Here is a 20,675-nt window from a genome sequence, read left to right on the forward strand (position 1 = left end):
TATTAGTGAAGCAACTGTTCGTCTTGGCAGCTCCTCTTTTAACTTTTGGACTGCCAGATCCCTCCTGGGAACCAACCTAAGAAAGTACTATTTGAAGTAGCAGTTGCTCCTGCAGTGTGGTGTCAGTGCATTTCTAATTACAGCCCAGATAGTTTTGAGCGCAAGTAACTAGACAAGAGGATAGGTCAGCACTTCGGCTTGCCAGGTCAGACTTATTTTCCTCCCACTTCTTTCCAATAATAGTTTCTCATATATACCTGAAACAGCACAGAGCATTCATCTTTCTAAGAACCACTCCTAAGTTCAATTTCAGGTAATGTGTTGGGAAGCCAAACTCGCTTAGCCAAAAAGAGGCACTATCTTCTCATTATGACATTTCAATTAAGTGTCCACTGTACCATCATCTAGATTTTTAGCAGAACTATATTCTAACTCAGCAACTCTCACTATCTCTTTGTGTGACTGAGCTGGGTCTTTATATTCGTGCTGACCCACCACGGATGTTGATATTTTCAATAATTTTATCATCCAAACTCTGAAAGAGATGAAAATTTTGTGTTGCTTGTTTTGCAAAATAATAAATTTTTTTCACCAAAAGGACAAAAAATAGTTATAATATTATTTAGATGCAATATTTTGGGGCTTTACTGCTGGTTATGATAGAGTAGAATCAACCTATAGAGTATGAAAAGAAGGTCAACAAAGGAAGCAAATAAAAAAGCGTTATGAAAACAAAGAGTGATGAATTCTGACAAGCTATTTCATTTTCTTTATCACCATGACATTAGGAAGCAGCACTAAATTTAAAGGTCTGTCACAACCCTAAAATCTGAATGCTTTATTATAAATCAGCCCATTTAAAATAGTACCAACCTGAAAACTAGTGAACAAACACCCAGCATCCATTTGATAAGCAAAATATACAAGCTGTGTCATATAATGGACAGGGCTATCTGCTAAGGTATTGGGCATACTTGGACTCAAATCCCAGCTCTGCCATTTAGTAGCTACTGAATTTTTAGCAAGTGATCTCTTCTAACTCACAGTTTTCTCACTGATAAAATAGAAATTTTGTAAAATTATCAAGTAGGACTATGGTAAGACTATGTAAGATAAGATAGACAAAGCACACTGCATAATGCCTTTCACTCAAAAAACCCTAAATGGTAATTTTAATAACAACTACCATGACTCTTAACAGAATGATTTTAAATTATTCTCAAATTCAAGAGGTGCTTATGACCTTACCTTTAAGGAGAGGCATCTAGTCCATTTTCTGAAATAACTTAATGTATACTGTTTTTGGGGAAATCATGTATATTTGCAGATTTAGAAAGTACTTTGAGAGTTGTGGTTGAACTAACTGGTAATGCCTTTTCCAATATCCATTTACTCATTCAAGTATTTACTGAGCTCTTACAAAATACTCATCATTCAATTAGTTAACAATTCCAGCAGGTGAGTTGTTCTAACTGGACAACTTACGTTGCCTGATTATGTTGGTAGGATTTGTCCTCCATGGACGCAAGTGTAAAATAAGAACCCATGTTTTACTTCTAAACATTATAAAGAACATGAAAGTGGAAAATGATTCAAATTCAAACATTGTATACAGTGTTTAAAACAGAGTATTTTCTCTGCTTACTTTTAAAATTATTTATAAATAGGCTTGCTCTCTGGAATAGTCTTTGGATATATGTTACAAATGTTTGACTTTTATGCTCAACATGTTTCAATATAGATTTCCATTAAGGATTACTTTGTAAATTAGCTTTTATATATATTCAGTGCATTGGTATTCACTGAACAGCATTTCTTTTTCAATTTGAAAGATTTTTTTAAAGTTGAGGGAGAGTTTACATACAGTAAAGCATATACATTTTACATATATAGTTCAGTGAATCTTTATAAATGTACATATCCAGGTAACCACCACCCATATCATGCCCAATGCTCCATTGTTTTGTCTTCTTCTAGTCAAGACCACTAAAAGGTACCTTTATTCTGACCTCTAGCATCACGGATTAGTTGTATCTGTTTTAAATTTCATATAAACAGAATTACATAGTAAGCACTCATATAATTGCTGCCTTAAAGCACTTATTTTATTTGTTTAAATTTTACCCAAGAGGAATAAGGGAAACAATGTCCTCTTTACATGGCTTGTCATAATATCCATATTTTAAAGCATAATAATAAGAGAACTCTACCAAATCTGATGCATACTTTTGGGCATAAATGGTCTAAAATACATTTAAAATGAACCCAAGTAGATTTAAAGAAACATGATACACATTTTTATAACACTATTAGCATTCACAACATCCTACAGCAATCTATCTGCTGCCATTTAATATCTCCTTCAAATTTTTAAGCTTCGATAGAGTTTATATATATTATCTACTTGCAAACAATCTGTGAAGTAGGCTGGCATTACTTTATAGTATATTAGTAGTCTGATTAGGTGGTTTCCCAATTTGCAACCTTAGAAAATAAAACAGAACATTGATGTTGTTGTATTACTTTTAACATCTATTAAGATGTAAAGTCCCACCTGGAATTTAGTTCTTCAGATTCCAAACCATGTTCTGTTTACACACAAAAATATAAATAATCACGTGGCAAGAATGGAATCTGAGAGTGCATGGTACCCATCCCAATATTCAAGTAGAACTACATGGAATCCATGCTCAGGAGAGAAAACCAAAAGCCTTGCAATTTTCTGAAGATGCTCTAATCTAAAGCAACTGGCCAAAATTTTGTTTTCCAAAGCTAATTAGAACATTTTAAGACATATATGCAGCAAAGACCATGCAAAATTACCTATTCCTATACTTATGAATAATAGAAAAGGACTGGGCCACAAAATTATAGAGAAGTATACAACAAAAAAGTTTAAGATTTGCATACTGTTTTATAATAAACCAAAAACTTTAAAAAATGTAAAACCAATTTATTCTGAATTACATCAAATATGTTTATATACTTTGTGAAAGCATAGTTTGCACAGCAACTTGTAATAGTAGGTTTATTAATCCCCTAATAAAACAAAACCTGAATATCTATTGTAAGACCTAATTTTTAGTACATATTTACAGGAGTTAACTCTGCAACCAGTGTAGCTGAGGAAGGAGTATAGAATGTGTCAATGACTATTTTCAGGTACTAATGTGTCTGAGTCCTGATTCTCACAATGCAGCTAAGAATGACAGAAATATTATACAGTGCCAGTTCCTTCAATAGTCCATCAGGATAACTATACCTTTAATAATCAATTTAATTCACATTTAATTTAATGATATCCAAAATTGAACATGGTATCAGTGACATGTATACATATATATACATAATTTTATGATGAAAAAATATAATCTGCATATCATAACTAAAAGAACAGCTTGCTTGAAATTTTAAAGCCAAATATGTTACCTATCTTATCTGCAGCATATGTGTAAATAACTTTAATGTATAAGAGAGTCTCAAAGACAAGTTATAAATTGAATAAACCTTTCTTTAAACTAAAGTTATTAAAACTTTTCCTATTTGATAGATAACAACAGTATAAACATAAAAGTAAATGGTATCTTCAATAAGCTATTAATATAGTAAAAATCAATGCTTAAATGTAAAATTGGGATGGAATACAGGTACTAGTTTATGTGGAAAGTGAAAGTATAGTTTCTACATATACTTTTGTGCTGATTGCTTGCTAAATTACAAAATTCTCAGAATGTGTTTTTTTAATATATTTTGAATAACACCTAGACATGGGTAACATTAGAACACAGCTGCATACAACAGAAACAGAGGCTCATTGTCTTCACAAACTGAAACTTTGGGCAGGTAATGGATTATTATTATACTAAAATTCATTTTAGAGGAGTAAAAAGAAGTTCTATATATTTAAATTTTGCTTGAAATTACCCCTAAAGAAAATGGTGTCGGTGGAAATAGTGGGTGAGGTAATAGTAACAAAAACAACACATGGACACTTACAAAATGCTTACTAAGGGCCAGGCACTGATCTAAGAGATTCACATGAAGTCACCTGCTTCATTTTCTTAAGAGTACTAAGAAGTAGTATTCTCATCCCAATTTCACAGATAACACAATTGAGGAATAGAAAGTTTGAGTATGCCACTTGAAACCAGGCAGTCTTGCCCAAGAGTCTGTATAATTTAACCTCTACACTACAACTGCATCTCAGAATAGGAAAACAAAATCTCAAAATAATACATTTGACTTTATTTGTGGCATTTTAGAATAGTAACTCAGTTTTGATTATTACCTCATAGTCAAAATAAACTTTTTAATAAACAGATGCCTTTCACTGTCATACTTTAAGAGTTTCTCAGAATGTTTCCTCTAGAAACTACTGATGAGTTTCTGTGACTCAGAGCTTTCTCAACACACCACCTTTTCCTACAATGGCAGACTTCAAACAAAACTGTGGCAAAATCTCTGAATCATTTTTGTCCAGTATCTACTTATATAATAACTATTTAAATGAAAACAATCTTACAAAGATTACAAGCAGCTACAAAATATTGTCCTTTATTGTAGTAGTTACAATGTTGATTCAAACAACAAATACATTTTGTCACTAAAACATGTTGAGCAAAGTACTTGGGGGCATACTATAAAGTGTGGCACTGCCATCGGGTTCCAAAGACCCACAGATTCAATGGGTTTATCTACAGGAAACCACATTACAACCCACATAAAGGGTTCAGGTAATGCTTTTCACAGGAAGAACCAAAGTGTTCTGAACAATCAACAGCCTTACACTTATTTCTATACCTAACCAAACCCATGATGACTTTAACTTCCTTCAAGAAAGAACTGTATTTTTTCCCCTAGTTTAATCTACAGCTTACTGTGGGTGCTTAACAAATGATGTTGACTGACAAACAAAAAATAATGTTTTCTCTTTTTCCCTGGCCCCCTTTCAATCTGTTCTCTACATTGTAGCCAGAGTGGCATTTTGGAAATATAAACGTGATAATGCCATCTTCCTCCCTACCATTACATTCTTTCCATTACTATTACATTCTTCTTCCATTACTTCCATTACTATTACATTCTTCTTCACATTACATTCTTTCCATTACTATTTTATCACTTTTACAGTAAAGACGAAAATACTTGACATGGTCCAGAAGGCTGTGCACTGCCTGACCCCACTCCTCTCAAGTATGGAGTTAGAGCTACATGCTTAAAGCATTCTCTCAGTGGCTTGAACATGTTGTGCCATCTCCTGCATCATAATTCTGTTCCTCTGGGCTTTACCTGATTAATACTTTTCCTCTGCCTTAATTTGGTTAATTCTTTCTTACGTTTTCAGATTTCAGTTTAATAATCACTTTTTATTAGGTCAGCTCACACTATTTTAAGTTTTCACAGTACCATGCACCCATCCTTCAAAACACATACCACAATTTTAAGCTTCATTTTTTTTTAAAGTCACTATGCCTTCTCACTAGAATATGAGGCCTATGAAAGTAATAATTATTTCTGCGCTACCATTTTATTGCATAAGCCTAGTACTCTGGTACACAAAACACTTAATCAGTACTTGTTGAATAAAGAAATTTATAAACAAATGAATGAATAAACAAATGAATGAATGAGTAAAGGTGGTTGCCTATCCGGTCACATTAGGAAAGTAATGGAAAGCAGGAGCTTTCTTAAGTCACATCTATCATACTGACATGTTCAGTAATATTAAACAATAAGCAGAAGCCATATGTGTCTATGGCCATTTAAATAGAGAACATGCAAAAAAGTGAAACAGTCCAATGTGGGATTTTAATACACATGACTCTAAAATGCACGAGACCTGGGGATCTGGAAATCATGAGAAATATAACTTAATTTCTTATTGATTGTCCTTGTTATTCTTGTTTTTAAACTGGATAGCTATGAAATTCACTAATTCTTTCAAGTTGCTAGGGATCTATGAGTGCTCTTAAGTAGAAATAATGTTCAAGGTCATTTAGATGAGATCATAAATGGTCCAGGCACTTAGATGAAATGAATATGAAAAAGCTATGTACCCTAGAAGCATTCATTATTCAGGAAAGGTGACATTTTTGCTTAGTTGAGTTCTGAGGCTGACGCTCAGGGTCAAAGAACATAAGTGATGCATAAATTAGTTTTGTTCTATCAGCCATTTTGATATGTTTTTTTTTCCCCCTTGAATAACACCTGAACCTGAAAAATAATCTCAACCCGAATGAACTGGAAATCTTATTTGCCAGACATGATGAAAAAGGGCTTGGGAACAAATAAAAGTGTTTATGCTCTTACCCAGGTTCTGCCACTAACCTGGTCATGACACATAACCTTTACTGGATTCTCTATCAATACATAAATAAATAAAACTTGCTAGGCTCGAACACAAAGCCAGGATGAAATTGAGCTCATATAATAAAAATATTCTGGAAATTCACAGGTGCATAAGTTGTTTCAAGGCACTCTTGGCTGGAGGTTGGGGGGCAGAGAATATTTTTACTATCTTATAATAGTATTAATTGTTAGTAGTTCTTATTGTATTTTAAATATGAAGGCAGTTAAATGGTGTTCATGTTTTAAAAGAATTATAGTTGGGACCAGAGATAAGCTGAGTTTATGTTTAATATTTACTTGTCTGTTTTTTTTCCCTAAATTTTCTCTTAATGAATGTGAACTTATTTGTTTTAAAATTAGTTTTTATGAGAACATGACAAACAGTGTAAATACTGGCTACAGGCAGAGCTTTGTTCATATTTCATCTGAACAGAAATCATCTATCACTCGCCATTAACACATGATCTGTGTTGGGAGAGGCATCCCTTCTCAATTAATTATTCAAGTCACTTGACACACATGAAATAGGGAAAATAAGCAAAATGGAGCCAATCCTTCTAGGAAGACTGACTCTGCCTTTATCACTCCATCTCCCAATTCTGTGCTACTCAAAATAATCCAACCTTTTGTTTTCCTTCTACGTTTAGTGGTGATCTTTTGCACTCCGTTTTCAGTTCAAATTTTCAAAATGACTCAATGCTTCAGAAGAATCGTAACGGATTTGCTATTCTGAGTTGAATTATCCTATGTTCAATTATGCATCTTGGTAATTCCAAGTTCTTTATCTTATAGAAAGAGCTATCCGTTTGCAAAATAAAATGCATTTCAGATATATCAAATTCTGCTTCTCTTTAACAAATTACTTTTTTCCACTCTTAACTGTTCTCTGATTATTCATGATCCTGATCCCTACATTAAAAATGCCACAGAAAAAATAAAAATTTCATTTAAAAACACCTTCCACACAGTACAAGCTTCATTGTGCATATTTGTTTCCAATTTAAGAAAGGAGCTACATCTTCATGTGCTTCATTAAATTGCTTATTTTGTATTCTTAAAGTGGCATTAGGATACTTAGGGCAATTTTCCCATAAAATAATGTTCATTTTTAAATTTGTTTTTATTAATCAGTGCAAAAGTATGTAACTCCAAATAATAGTATGGAAATTATCATATCTACCCAGTATCTTATTCATGATTCACAATTAGATTTGCTAGAAGAAAAAAATGATCTTTTTTATTTTGTAAAACATAACTGTAAAGCCTGCTCTTATAACCATAGAAATGTACTGTTAAAGCTGAAGTGCTGTATAGGCCATGGAATACAGTTTTCTATAATTACCTAAGCTAAAATACAATGAGAAACAAAAACCCACATGAAGACAGAGCGCAATAAAATAGCCTTTTCCTTCTTCCCCTCCTCCTAATCCTGTGAAGGCTACAGAAGTCTCCTAAAGACCAGTATTTTTTTCTTCCTAACTAACTCTCCTTGCTATTTAAACAATTACTAATCTTATCAAGTCTTTATTTCTCTTAAAGTCAAGTGAGAGAGAACTGTCAACTCTAATAAGATTTACAAAGGCTAGTTCCCCTTAGCAGTGTCAGCAAAAAACAAAGACATTATACAATAAAACGCAGCCACACATAGAGCTTTTGTCCCTATAGCTTTCAAAATCAGATTTAATAATTCACCTTTTTTTCCACCCATTTCAGCCACAAATGCCACTTATCCGTATGTTGATTGCCTTGCTTTGACCCTTAAGCTATCTACTTTAAATCCTGACATCTCCTGCTTAGCCACTGATTCATCTTTTTCACATCACTCACTCACTTTCTGCTCAGAGGCTTTGCTGTATTTATACAACAATATTTTCCTTGGTCATTGTCATGTAACAACACCGACAAAACACACTGAAGACTGAATTTTATTTCTAAAGGGGAGAAAACAGAACTTAGGTATGATTTTTGTTGTTTAATGCCACACTATTTTAAGCCCCAAGAACCACAGAAATTACAACTTGGCCTCCACTACCCAGATAAATGTCATTAGCCGAATATCCTTAGAAAATCTCTTGCAATCCCTTACACGCATCCCTGTTTATTAGTCTGCAGCAGCTTCCCAATTCAGCAACATCTAAATTTCTCTACCACTCTATTTCTCTTTATAAGGCATTTGTTAACTAAGAAATGTTATTTAATCTCTAACATATTTAAACGTCAGCTGACCTGTCTCACACTTCAAGAAACCACAGAAATGACAAAATTTTACTTAAATTTGACAAATGTTGGACTTGGATATAACCGTGGAAACCAGTATTATTCCAAAAAGCCTCCTGCTAATGAAGAAACTCTTCACATCCTCTCTTCCCCTTTTTCCACCACCAAAAGCAGGTTTTTACCGCTCTATCTGCAAAAGGCATAGCACTGCCTGTGAACCCTGTCTGTCTCCTCCTTTACCACGAGTGATCACACCCACGTGGGGATTCTCAACCACGGCCGTGGCAAACGACTCCTGTGCTTTACTTCTCATCAAACGGATGCCCAATCTTCTAGATGCTTGTTTGCATCTTAAGGGCAAAGTCTGTGTGTTACAGCTGTAGAAGTGGTAAAGACAAGTACAGCGGTCATATAGGTGGGTCGCGATCCAATAAATATAGGGCCCAACCTGCCAAAGAACCCGAGGAATGAGAAGAGGCCACTGTATTTGACACTTGGAAGGGAGTAGTGTTGGTAGAAAAGACTCCAGGAGGAACGAAAACTTGGAAGTGGGGGCTGCCCAATCCTTACGAGGATGTCAAGGGAGAAGCTGTGGAGGGGGGTAAGGTAGAGAGGCCCCCAGAAACAAGGCTTTTCCCTCGAAGCGCACTGCCACACGTTTGGCCAGATTAGGAAGACCCCATGCACCAGCCCGGCCCCCTTCCTCCCCGCGCCCTGCCCAGGCCCCGGCCCCCCCGGGTCGGGCGTCGGGCCTTACCTTGGCTGCAGTCCTTGCCGCGGAAGCCGGTTCGCGAGCAGTCGCACACGGCCTGGTCGTCCACCACGGAGCACACGCCTCCGTTGAGGCACACCCCGCCCTCGCCCTCCTCGCCCGCCTCGCATGGGCTTCCCCCGCCGCTGTTGGGCGGCTCGTCATCCAGCTTCACCTCGCCGCTGTCCACCGGCAGGACCTGTGAGGAGTTGACCCTCACGTCACGAATCCACCCCTTGAAGGGCTCCCGCTCCCTCACGGAGGCCAGGGTGAGCTTGAGTGCAGCGGCGCGCAGTTCCGGCGGCAGCCCCCCGACGAAAAGGCCGCTGAACACCGTCATGTCCCTGCGCTTGGACTTGACCTCCACCCACTTGGCCTCCACCTGGTCGATGAAGAGCGTGGTGTTGCGGAACTGGCGGCGGATGCGGACGCTGTGCCAGGCGCCGTCGTTAACCGGCGTGTCGGCCAGGAGCGTTGCAGGCTCAGCGCAGAAGATGGAGAAGCTGAGCTGCAGGCGGCCGCCGCGCGTCAGGATCAGCTCTAGGAAGTCGCAGAAGCCCTCGTCGTCGAAATAGAGCACGAGGCCGCGGGCGCTACGCGTCTTGAGCTGGAAGCTCATCTCGCTCTCGCAGCAGGCGTTCCACTTGGGGAAGCGCGTCCATTGGCCCTCGGCGCCCGGAAACTCCAGCCCGCTGCCCAGCTCCGCCCAGCAGCCCAGGAGCAGCAGCGAGAGGCACAGAAGAAAGCAGCCCCCGCGCTGAAGCAGCGCCGTCCCCATGCTCGGGGCTGGGGTGCGGCGGGGGGGTGCCGGGGCCGACAGGGTCAAAATGGTCCTGGACACCGTGACGAAGAAATAAGGGTCCCGAGACACAGAAAGGTAAGGGGAAAGGCGGGAGTGGGACGGATGTGTCCGCCTTTATTTAGTTCTTTTTTTCTTCTTCTTCTTCCAATAACCCCTCCCTCTCTCCCTGTAGTCCTCTTCCAACTGGAAAACGTTGACCCCAGTGGTACAGGGTAGCCACAGAACTTCCAGACCAAAGGGAGGATGCACTTTGGAGGCAACGTTCTGGAAAAAGCTTCAACAAAAGATCAAGGGAAAGCACTGACCCATTTGAGTCTGATTAACTAATTTAAGAGCATCTGTGGTGTCAACAGATACTTAACTCCTCAAATCCCATTATCTGCCAGGTTCCACCAGTGGTACCAGGCCAAAAGGAAGCAGTGAGAGTCAATAGAAAGCAAACACTTTTCTCTAGAAAGTGCAGGAAACCAGCAGTGAGCCAGTATCCTTGGATGCTTGTGAGTGCCTCAAGTGTGTCTCCTTCAGATGTGGTGTCTTAAAGCAGAACGGAGAAAGGGATACTTGCCTCTTTGGGCACCACTTCCTAATCCGAGGATAGCTTCAAAGGCCAGCTTCTTTTGTCATAGCATGGGCTTCAGCACCGCTGCAGCCAAGCCTACTTCCTTGTGCATGGTCTCACAAGTTAGATTTTACTTTTCTTTTCAGCCACAGCAACAGTAGGACTCAAACCCAGCAATTGCGAAATAGCCAGAAGCTGTTAGATGTGGAAATCGCAACAGCTCCTCTTCTTTTCTCTCCGCCTCTGCAGGGCCAAACTAAGATGACAGCACATCAATTGGTTGTGTGTTGGTGATGCACTTTGCTTGTATCTTGTCTTTTTTAAGGACCCAGATATCTGCAGAGAATTAAAGTCAAAATTAAGGTCTAAAGTCAATATAGTATTATATAAATCCTTATTCAGCTCATAACACAGGTGTAGACCTGGTCCTATTAGTATGCCAAAGAGTTAACTTTCTTGTATGGAGCTTTTTTTTAATCCTCACTACAAGTAAGTCCTAATATTTTCTAATAGTTAATATCACAATTTGACAGTCAGCCATGACACCCATTATAACTGTTAGTTGGTAACCCGAAGTTTTAAAGAGAAATTTGATTACTGTTATCCTTTTCTTTTTGTAAGATAGTCTAATTTTAAAATATGTGAGTAGAGAAAAAAATGTTTTTAAGGATTTCTACCTATGTTGTGTGCTTGTTCTGTAGACAGTAAAAATACAGCCTATTCAAATCTCAGTTAATAGATTTTACAATTGGCAAATTAGATTAAACTGTTGGCAGGAAGCTGCCAGCTTAGACTTGTATAGCATTCCTGCCATTTTATTTTTCTTAGAAGGAATATTGATGGTTTCTTGGTAATCTCTTGCAAAATTTCACACAATATAGTTCTCCTTTATATTAAAGGAATAATCTGTTGTAAAAGAAAACCACTAATTGGAGCCAGGTTTATGTTTTTGGCATTGTCTCAATTGCCCTAATATTAACTTATCTAAAGGTGCATAAAGTACTTAATATTTTGCCTAATAGTGTAGATCTAACTCCTCCTGAAGTCTGTATCTGGCTGTCAGCCCTCACAATTTGTGTGATCAGAACAGCAGTTGGCATGTATGTCATCTCAGCTGCAATGGCTCCAGGATGCTAGAATTTAAAACCATACCTTTGAATCACTCACTATACTATTAAATCACTTCTCTTTATTCAACTTTCATCTGAGAGGTTCTTGAAATAGTACAGAAATCATAAACACTGTTTTTTTCTAAGTCATTTTTTAACCAAAAAATTATTCTTACCTTTTGAAAAAAAATTACAAATGTATAATCTGTTCATGTCAAGGAAGTGCATTATTTTTCTATTTCTTATAACCCCCCCGCTTGCAAACACACACACACTACAATATACACACATCATACACACATGCACACACACACACAAATACACACCCCAAATTTATTGTCTGGACGTGGAAGCTGACTATCAATTAACACCCCTACAAGCTGAAACTAGCAGTAATTTATGGCACCGCATTGTGCTGCTGATTCTCCATGGAGGGAGCTGAGAGCATTTCTCTTCAGTACAGAGCAATCCCTACAGGTGTCAGCTGAGAGCCACCAAGCTAGGGGATCCCACTTCAAGTTCCTCCCAGATGAAATTGATGACTGGTTCTCTCTTTCAACACACACACACACATACACATTGTGCGAGTGTGCGCGCATACACACTGCCCACTAGCAAAAGGAAATAAAAATCTCAGTTGCTTATTTATTATGGCTGATACATTCCACACCATCAGCAATCACCAGTCATATCTTGTCTTCTCCTGTATCAAACCCAAAGAAAGGGGCTCGTCAGGTCATCTGAAATAGCATAGTATTCAGTATACTTTCGTATTTTAAGTGGACTCAGGAATCTGCTAAATTTTCAGTCATTTGCAAAATAAATCTGGAATGTCATGATCAAGAGTAGTGCTTTGAACACACTCTCAAGCTCATGTGTTAGAAAACCTTTTTTTTGCTTGTGTGTGTAACTCTGTTGGAGCCAATTATTGTATTAATGTTACATTGAGCACATAACCTTTTTTCTCCTGTCCCTTCTGCCCTCCTCCACAAATGCACACCTTGACAATTTTAAGGGATGGTGAAAGAGAGAAAAACCCTAGAGAAATATATATGTACATATAGATATATATACATTCCTACCACAGGGAGGTTAACTGGTTTTCCTAGTTCTTGGAGGAAGCTCATTGTATGTGAGTGAGTATCTGTATTTATATGGAGAAAAGAAGATTCTCTCTAGGTGCCGGAAAGACCTGGCGAGTTCACGAATTAGAGGATGAAATAAAGGGATCTGAAAAACAACCTTACTGCAGCCAAAAGAAGAAGCGCTCTAATTCAAAAGCAGACTAACAGCATCATTAATCCTTTCTTTCATTTCTAGAATCAAATTCATCCCAAGTCACTAGGAGGATCAATACAGTACACTCATCGGCTGCAGTTGCATATTTTAATGTTTCTGATATCACACACACATACACACACACACACACCCCTATACCTGTCCATGCACCCTTCGATACATATATCCTCATAAAGAACATGAAATCTCAGAGAAATTTTTGAAGTGCTTTGCTTATTTGCAAAGTCCCTCAATACCAATGCACACCCAAAATTCTCTCTGGCTTTCCCGCCCAGTCTCTAAGCTCCATCTCTAATACCAGTGCAGTTTCTTGGAGCTCGGAGTCTACTGCACAGATTAAGGATAGGCATAGTGTGGGGCTGATGAAGTAGGAAAAGAAATATATAGAGAGAGATTTTGTTGCTTCGATATCTAGCCTGTCTGTTATTTTCTTTCTTTTGCTAATAAATCACTGCATTCAGCCTTTAAGTTACTACCCCAGTTCCACCATCTCTTCTTCCTGCCATCTATTTAAAAGGCTTCATGCAAAACAACCAAGATCTACACTCCTCCACCCTCCCACCACCCATCTTTCCCTGTGTATTTGTGGCAGATCCTGGCTCAGTTACAATGGGGAAAGATATCCTTCTTCAGCTTGCCTCGCCCCATCCCCTCCCCGCAACCCAAATTGAGGTTCTTTACCTGCCCGGTTATTCCCCTTAGCTTGAGCCAGAGCCTGAAGCATGCATCGGTCAAAGCGAATTTCCTGAGGTCTATGGATAAGGCGACTGCTGCTGCTGCCTTTTCAGAGGCGTCAGGCTTGAGCGTCTATCTCCAGGAGTGCGGGAGGGGAGAACAGGCAACGGAGGGGAGCAGGAGGAGGAGGAGGAGAAGGAGGAGGAGGGGGAGGAGAGGGAAAGAGCTGGGAAGGAAAAGGCGGTGGTGGAGCCTGAGAAGGCTGGGTTACGTGACGCCGGGTGCTGTCCTTCTGAAAGAGAAGGGCGGAGCTGAGCTCTCCGCAGTACCATGGAGAGCGCCGGGCCTGTCCTTCGGCTGGGGAATGGGTGGGCTCGGCCCGTGGTCGCAGCCCCTCCAGGTCTGGATGCTGCGGAGCAAGGTGCTTTTACCTTTGCATCGTCCCCTTGCAGGGGGAGCCTGATCCTGGGGGCGGGGACCTGCCGCAGGCGTTTCTAACTTGTCACCACCCACCCTCCCCCATCAGAAAGAAAGAAAAGAGAGAGAGAGAGAGAGGGAGGGAGGGAGAGGGACAGAGAGAGAGAGAGAGAGAGAACGAGAGAACGAGAACGAGCAAACACGAACCAGAGAACCACGTAGCCTACTGAGCATGCCCAGGCCCCTGCTAGACCCATGGAAAGCTGTATGGAGATTCCACTTCTCCGGGGTTTAGTAGTGATTGGGCGGGGATACCTGAGAGGGTGCCAGGAAAGAGCCCAGCAGTCAAAGAGAAGGGGCCAAGGAGTCGGTGATTATGATGAGCTCTGGCTTTACTTGTGTACCTTGGTCTCCTGCTTGGAACCCTTGAAAAGAAGCTGCAGCTTTTCGAGGAATGCAGGGGCAAGCAGGACTCACACAGGCACTGGCATTCTCCTAGATCCGATGTCCCTTGCCCCACCCCTTACTGTGGCTCTGCCTTGAGTAATCACAACAAATCTTCGTGACTTGCCTAGGCTGTGCCAAAAAGATGCAAAAGGAACCCACCAGGGTAAGATGCGAACTTGCAGACGAAGATGAACTGTGTCTGACAAAGTGCTTTTTACTGTAGCCTCTCGTCATTCTCCAGCCTTCCTTGCTCTATCTTGAACCAAGTTTTCTTCCTGTTTAACTCTGTCCTCTGTCTCCTCCTCCCTTTTGCAGCTGGTAAAACCTGGAGAAAGTAAAACTCCGTGTGAGGCTCTAACCATACAACTGGGCATGCCCAATAGGAATTGCTGGATTTGGTGAGAAAAGGGTTAAATAAGGGAGCTTACAGATTAGGTGGTAGAGGAGTCCGGTGTCTGCGGCTTTAAATTATGGTTTGCACCCTATGGGCATTTAAATTCCTATTCCTGTATATTCCTAGCCTGGGTTAGTTTTGGAGCAGAAACAATTTTATTGCAGTGCCACAAACCTAATAGTCCGAACCTCAAATACTATAAGGCAAGACTATTTTTGGCCTCCAGGCCCTATAGGGCAAGAATTTAAGAACTAGATAAATTTGGGAACACTAAAATAATATACATTCCAATTACAATATGTATGTTCTTCCAAAAAACTAGAACTCATTCCTTTGATAAGCTGATTTATGCTTTCACTACTTTGGTAAAAGGGTCTAAATAAGGCAGGTATTACAGGTTTTAATATTTTTATTGCCCTTAGAGAGGCAGTTTTGTCAAGTGGTTACATGTTTGGGAAATAGATATCTGAGCTTCAATTCAGTCTCTGCCATTTATTAGTTGTAACCTCAGCAAGATACTTAACCTTATGCTGCCTCAGCCACGTCATCTGTAAAATGCATATAATAATAGCTCCCTCTTCATGTGTTTGATGTTGTGAAGATGAAATGAATAAATAAAATATTTGGAATTGTGGACTGAGTGAAATATTGGCTGTATTTATCAACTACAACCCACTCTGTGCTCTGTTTGACTCAATGGAAAGAATTTCTCTGAAACCCGTATTCTTTGACTATAAGATGGAGGTATTAGTCATTGTCAGCTTATTCCATAAGATTGCTTTGGGAATGTAATGAAATAATAGCTGTTAACATGATTTTTAATTTTAAATAATATAAAACTAAGGCTCAGAAAATGACTTATCTAAATTATTCAGTCATTCAGTGAACCTTAAACAAAAAATACTCTAGTTAATTCAGGGCCTTTTTCAATTTTTCCTATCATTAGGTTATAGAACAAATAACACAGAAGGTACACCCCCATATGTTTAGTATAGAGCTAAAGCTTATTGCAAAAGTAAGTGAAATGGACAGCCCACTTTCAAAAATCAAGTCTAACTTGGTTCCATGATGCTCTTAAGATCTGGTGTGAACATTATGGTAGTGCTGGAGGCACTCTTAAGAGTCAAAGCACTGCCTTTTACCTGGATTCGTAAAAACTCATTATTTATCACCAGTGCATATGATCTGAACAATTTCCTACTTTATTTTGTTTGGTCTTTGTGAAATTTTGTTTTATCTTCAGTTGGGCTACACAGTGTTTCCATTTTCCTTGAGATGTCTTCTGTGGCGTTTTGATTAAAAAAAAAAAAAGTTAACATTCTTATGCTACATGTGTAAATTTTAAGATTAAAAAGTCCAGTGTTCCCACATCTCTTCACCACTCCCTCGATGACACACACACACACACACACACACCAACTATATAAATGGAAGGAATAAATTATGTATTGGAGTAATCCCCTTTGCAGTGAGGTTTAAGGTACTTACCATATGTAGTCCAAAGAAGTGGACAGCCACAGGATCTTTGTTTTTTTCGGTAAATATGCAGAGAGAAAACTATCAGTATGTAGCTTAGAATGGAAATATCAACATAATTTAATGATAAAAGCTGTTAATTTAGGCCGGGCGCGGTGGCTCAAGCCTGTAATCCCAGCACTTTGGGAGGCCGAGACGGGTGGATCACAAGGTCAGGAGATCGAGACCATCCTGGCTAACACGGTGAAACCCGGGTCTCTACTAAAAACTACAAAAAACTAGCCGGGCGAGGTGGCGGCGCCTGTAGTCCCAGCTACCCGGGAGGCAGAGGCAGGAGAATGGTGTAAACCCGGGAGGCGGAGCTTGCAGTGAGCTGAGATCCGGCCACAGCACTCCAGCCTGGGTGACAGAGCAAGACTCAGTCTCAAAAAAAAAAAAAAAAAAAAGCTGTTAATTTAAAGTATGAGTTTTTCTGTTGTTTCTCCATAAATTACTTCAAGTCTCTAAGTGCCAGTTTTTTCATCAGTAAACTAAAGATAAGGACATCTCCATTTATAAGACTTGGTGAAGATAATGTCAACATTGAATGTTAATTTTCTGCCTACTCCTGGCCAAACAGTGCTCTAAGTGCTTTACTTACATTAACTTATTCTATCCTCACAGCAACTCTAAGAGGTAGGTTCTAGGATTTCACTCATTTTACCAATGAGAAAAAGTGAAACATAGAGAGATTAGCCCAGATAGTCAGTCTAGTAAGCAACAGTGTGAGGAAAAATCCAAACTCAATTCTGTAGTCTTAACCACTTTGCTACCCTGACTTAAAACAGATCATCAGATATACCTAGTACAGTGCTTGGCAGAATGCAGATGCCTGCAATTGTTCGTTCCTTTTCCTTTCTAAGACTTTCATCAAGAGGAGTCTAGGAAACTAAACCGTCAACTCCAGAATTTTGCCATAACATTCCTTAATGACTAATACTGTATGAAATATATGATATTCATGTACTTTGTTACATATAATAGGTGATGTATCTTCAATGTTACTACCTTTTTTTTTGTTTGTGGGCAAGATGTGAGGTAATTCCTGTAGATGTGAATTTGAAGCAATCTAACATTTGCAAGAACAATCTAGTATTTTTCTAGAAGGTGGTGAGTAGGATTAATTCCTCCTAAATCACCTTAGGGAATCTACTAATTTTAGGCTACAGAAATACGTTAAGGATTTCAACTCCTGTCCCTAGCTACCACTCAAAACAAATGAGATAACTGTGAAATCAAGTTGCTTGTTTGTGATTATGTCTGATTGGGAGAATCTGTGGCAACCCAAATATGGAAATATAAATAATATCTCATGCTATAAACTGGTAAACATTTTACAACAATGACAATGGAAATGCATGCTCACCAAAAGCTTAAGTTATTAATATTAATGAGAATTCTAACGTGGAGACTAACACGACACTATAAATGAATGAAACTAAGTGGTAAGATTTTTTTTGACTGAGAAACTAATGCAACAGAGACACACTGTGCTTATTGCTGCAGTCAGACCCTGTGCTTTAACATTAGGAAATTGGTGTAAACACCTACTTTGTCAATTAACATTAAGGTAAATGGAAGCTTTGAGATACCTATCAATTCCAATATTGGTATCAGTTTTGAATGGTGCTTTATCTTTACTGATGTAAGGGGTAGAAGAAGAAAACATGGTAACAATGAGGAAAATATCAGTTGATATACATTAAATGCATTTTCACTTAAGATGAGAAACAACTCAAAAGAACAGTAAGATTTATCACTCTGAGGGGATTTTCTATTTACTGTCCTATAGATGATCAAAATGAAGCCACTTTCTCTTACTAAAATAATCACAGTATCAGGAAAATATTACATGCTAATTCAACTAAATTTCAGATTGCTATTGAGTTTCTTTAACCAATTACATTATCAGTGCTGCACAATTGGAATTCTATTGTTTAGCTCATGACTTTATTTTAATAATAAATAAAACCCTATTTTTTGTTTGCAGTTAAATGTCTCTAGTTTCTTTTATATGAACCAATTAGAGTTTTCTAGTTACAAAAGTTTATGAATACATATTGAACATGCTGCCATATAAAATTTATTTTACAGCTAGAGGAATTTAAAAATGCAAGGAAATGTAATCAAGTCTAGGGTTTGAGACTCAGCTATAAAATGGAATAAACAGACTAGGATTTACATATACAAAAAGACACATAATTTCCTATTAAGCTTACTAAGTAACTTTCAGGAGAAATAAGCAAACTCAGTAAGTTAAATACTTTCTTACTACTTGAAAAAATCTTAAGCATAGTAAAATTAGGCTACTTTTCTATGAGTATGTAATTTTTCTGTAATCAGAAGGTAGAATGTGATTTAAAATGGCTGCAAATCATTAATGTAATGATAATTATTAAGCACATAGATAGGTCCTTGAAAACAGTAGTTAAGTTTCGAACGATGCACCTGCTAGAAAGGCTTCGGTGTGGAAACCCTGCAGTGTGTTTGATGGACAGTATTTTTAAATCTAGGGCAGCGCTTACACCTGGGTGTGTTCCTCCTTGTTTACTTCCCCCCTTCCTTCTCCCACAGTGAGGAAAAGTCTTTCTGAGGAAGAATGGCTGTCACTAGATGAGGTCTGTAAAAAGTCCCTGCCAGAGGGTTTGTTTTTCCTTTCTCAGTGATTTAGTTGCTCACTTCAGCCTGTCATTATTATACCCTCTAACGACTTATTTCTCTTCCTATGAACAGAACTTTCTTTAAGGCCCTTCCCCATAACCAGCTCTACACTCGAGCCTGCCATTCTCAACTGCTAGGCTCCAGAAAAGGAATTATCTCATTCATCACAATGTGGCTTCAAATTTATTTTTATTGGGTGCCTGGAACTAGTTAATTTGTTTAACTTAGACAGTCCTCTTTAATATTCCTTACTATGACTTTTAAGAAAAGAGCAAGGGATTTGTGATAAGTTATGGATGTCAGTGAAATTCAGAGTCTTATTATATCTTTGCTTCTTTTTAGCCTATTTCTGCCCCCTAGAAGTCTGTGGAATCAATTTTCTGTGATGGCATTTGGAAACATTTTGTGGTTAGCTTTTAAAACACATCCTATTTGATTTTATGTTGGGCTTATGGATTTTTAAAAATACTCAATTCTTATCAGTTTTCCAACTACTGCCCTCCTCCTATTTAATATAGCTTTAAACCTCATTTTTTTAAGGGTTTTCTTCTCATTTTTATGTTTGCCTTTCTCATCCATTTTTCCTGCTTTTTTTTTCTTTTAATACTATAAACACACACAGAGCTAGATATCTTAAGAATACAGAAAGTTGTAGATATTTTATTGTAACTTCAGAAATTAAAGCAATAGTACCCACTTTTATGTAAATAAAGATCTTAGGTTTTGAAGAGACTCATGAAGCAGAATAGGGAAGAGTTTTATTTTGATGAAAGTTTTCTCTTGCTGAGGAAAGAAGATCAGTGAAATAGGAATAAAATACACCCTTAAGTATATGCTTGATGTACACATCCTATTGAATGAAGTTATAGTACAGTATAGGCACTTTAATTTTCTCTAGAACAAGGAGAGCAGACCGAAGTGATTAAGAGTGTCTGGTGTTTGACATACATGAGTGAGGTAGGCAAACTGGGAAAAAAATGAGGATTGGCGGACAGTGTGGACACCTAAAATGTTCATACTTCTCTAAAAATGGCATTCACTCCACAGCCCCAACAGCTTGTGGCTATATGAGTCTGGTGTTGCCAGATCCTATGATTTTACAAGAGTAGCTGGAAATCTGAAATTTTATGTAAAATCTTCTGATTTTAAAAATCTTGGCTTGGCCGGGCGCGGTGGCTCAAGCCTGTAATCCCAGCACTTTGGGAGGCCGAGACAGGTGGATCACGAGGTCAGGAGATCGAGACCATCCTGGCTAACACGGTGAAACCCCATCTCTACTAAAACAATACAAAAAAAAACTAGCCAGGCGAGGTGGTGAGCACCTGTAGTCCCAGCTACTCGGGAGGCTGAGGCAGGAGAATGGTGTAAACCCAGCAGGCGGAGCTTGCAGTGAGCTGAGATCCGGCCACTGCACTCCAGCCCGGGCGACAGAGCGAGACTCCGTGTCAAAAAAAAAAAAAAAAAAAAAAAAACGTGTTTTG

At 38.7% G+C, this 20,675-nt stretch overlaps 1 protein-coding gene across 1 annotated transcript in view; it reads right to left on the reverse strand.

Moving 5' to 3' along the window:
* LOC108535572 (neurexin-1) overlaps window positions 1-14,323 on the reverse strand; it is a 597,125-nt gene extending 582,802 nt beyond the window's left edge. The window contains exons 1-2 of the mRNA XM_017881650.1: window positions 13,767-14,323; window positions 9,323-11,013 (exon numbers count right to left, since the gene is read on the reverse strand). Coding sequence (XP_017737139.1) covers window positions 9,323-10,094 — 772 coding nt within the window. The 5' untranslated portion in view covers window positions 10,095-11,013; window positions 13,767-14,323. The remainder of the gene's footprint in view (window positions 1-9,322; window positions 11,014-13,766) is intronic.
* Window positions 14,324-20,675: the final 6,352 nt, after the last annotated feature.

Source organism: Rhinopithecus bieti, unplaced genomic scaffold (genome assembly GCF_001698545.2).
Source record: "Rhinopithecus bieti isolate Rb0 unplaced genomic scaffold, ASM169854v2 scaffold_12640, whole genome shotgun sequence".
NCBI classification, from domain to species: domain Eukaryota; kingdom Metazoa; phylum Chordata; class Mammalia; order Primates; family Cercopithecidae; genus Rhinopithecus; species Rhinopithecus bieti.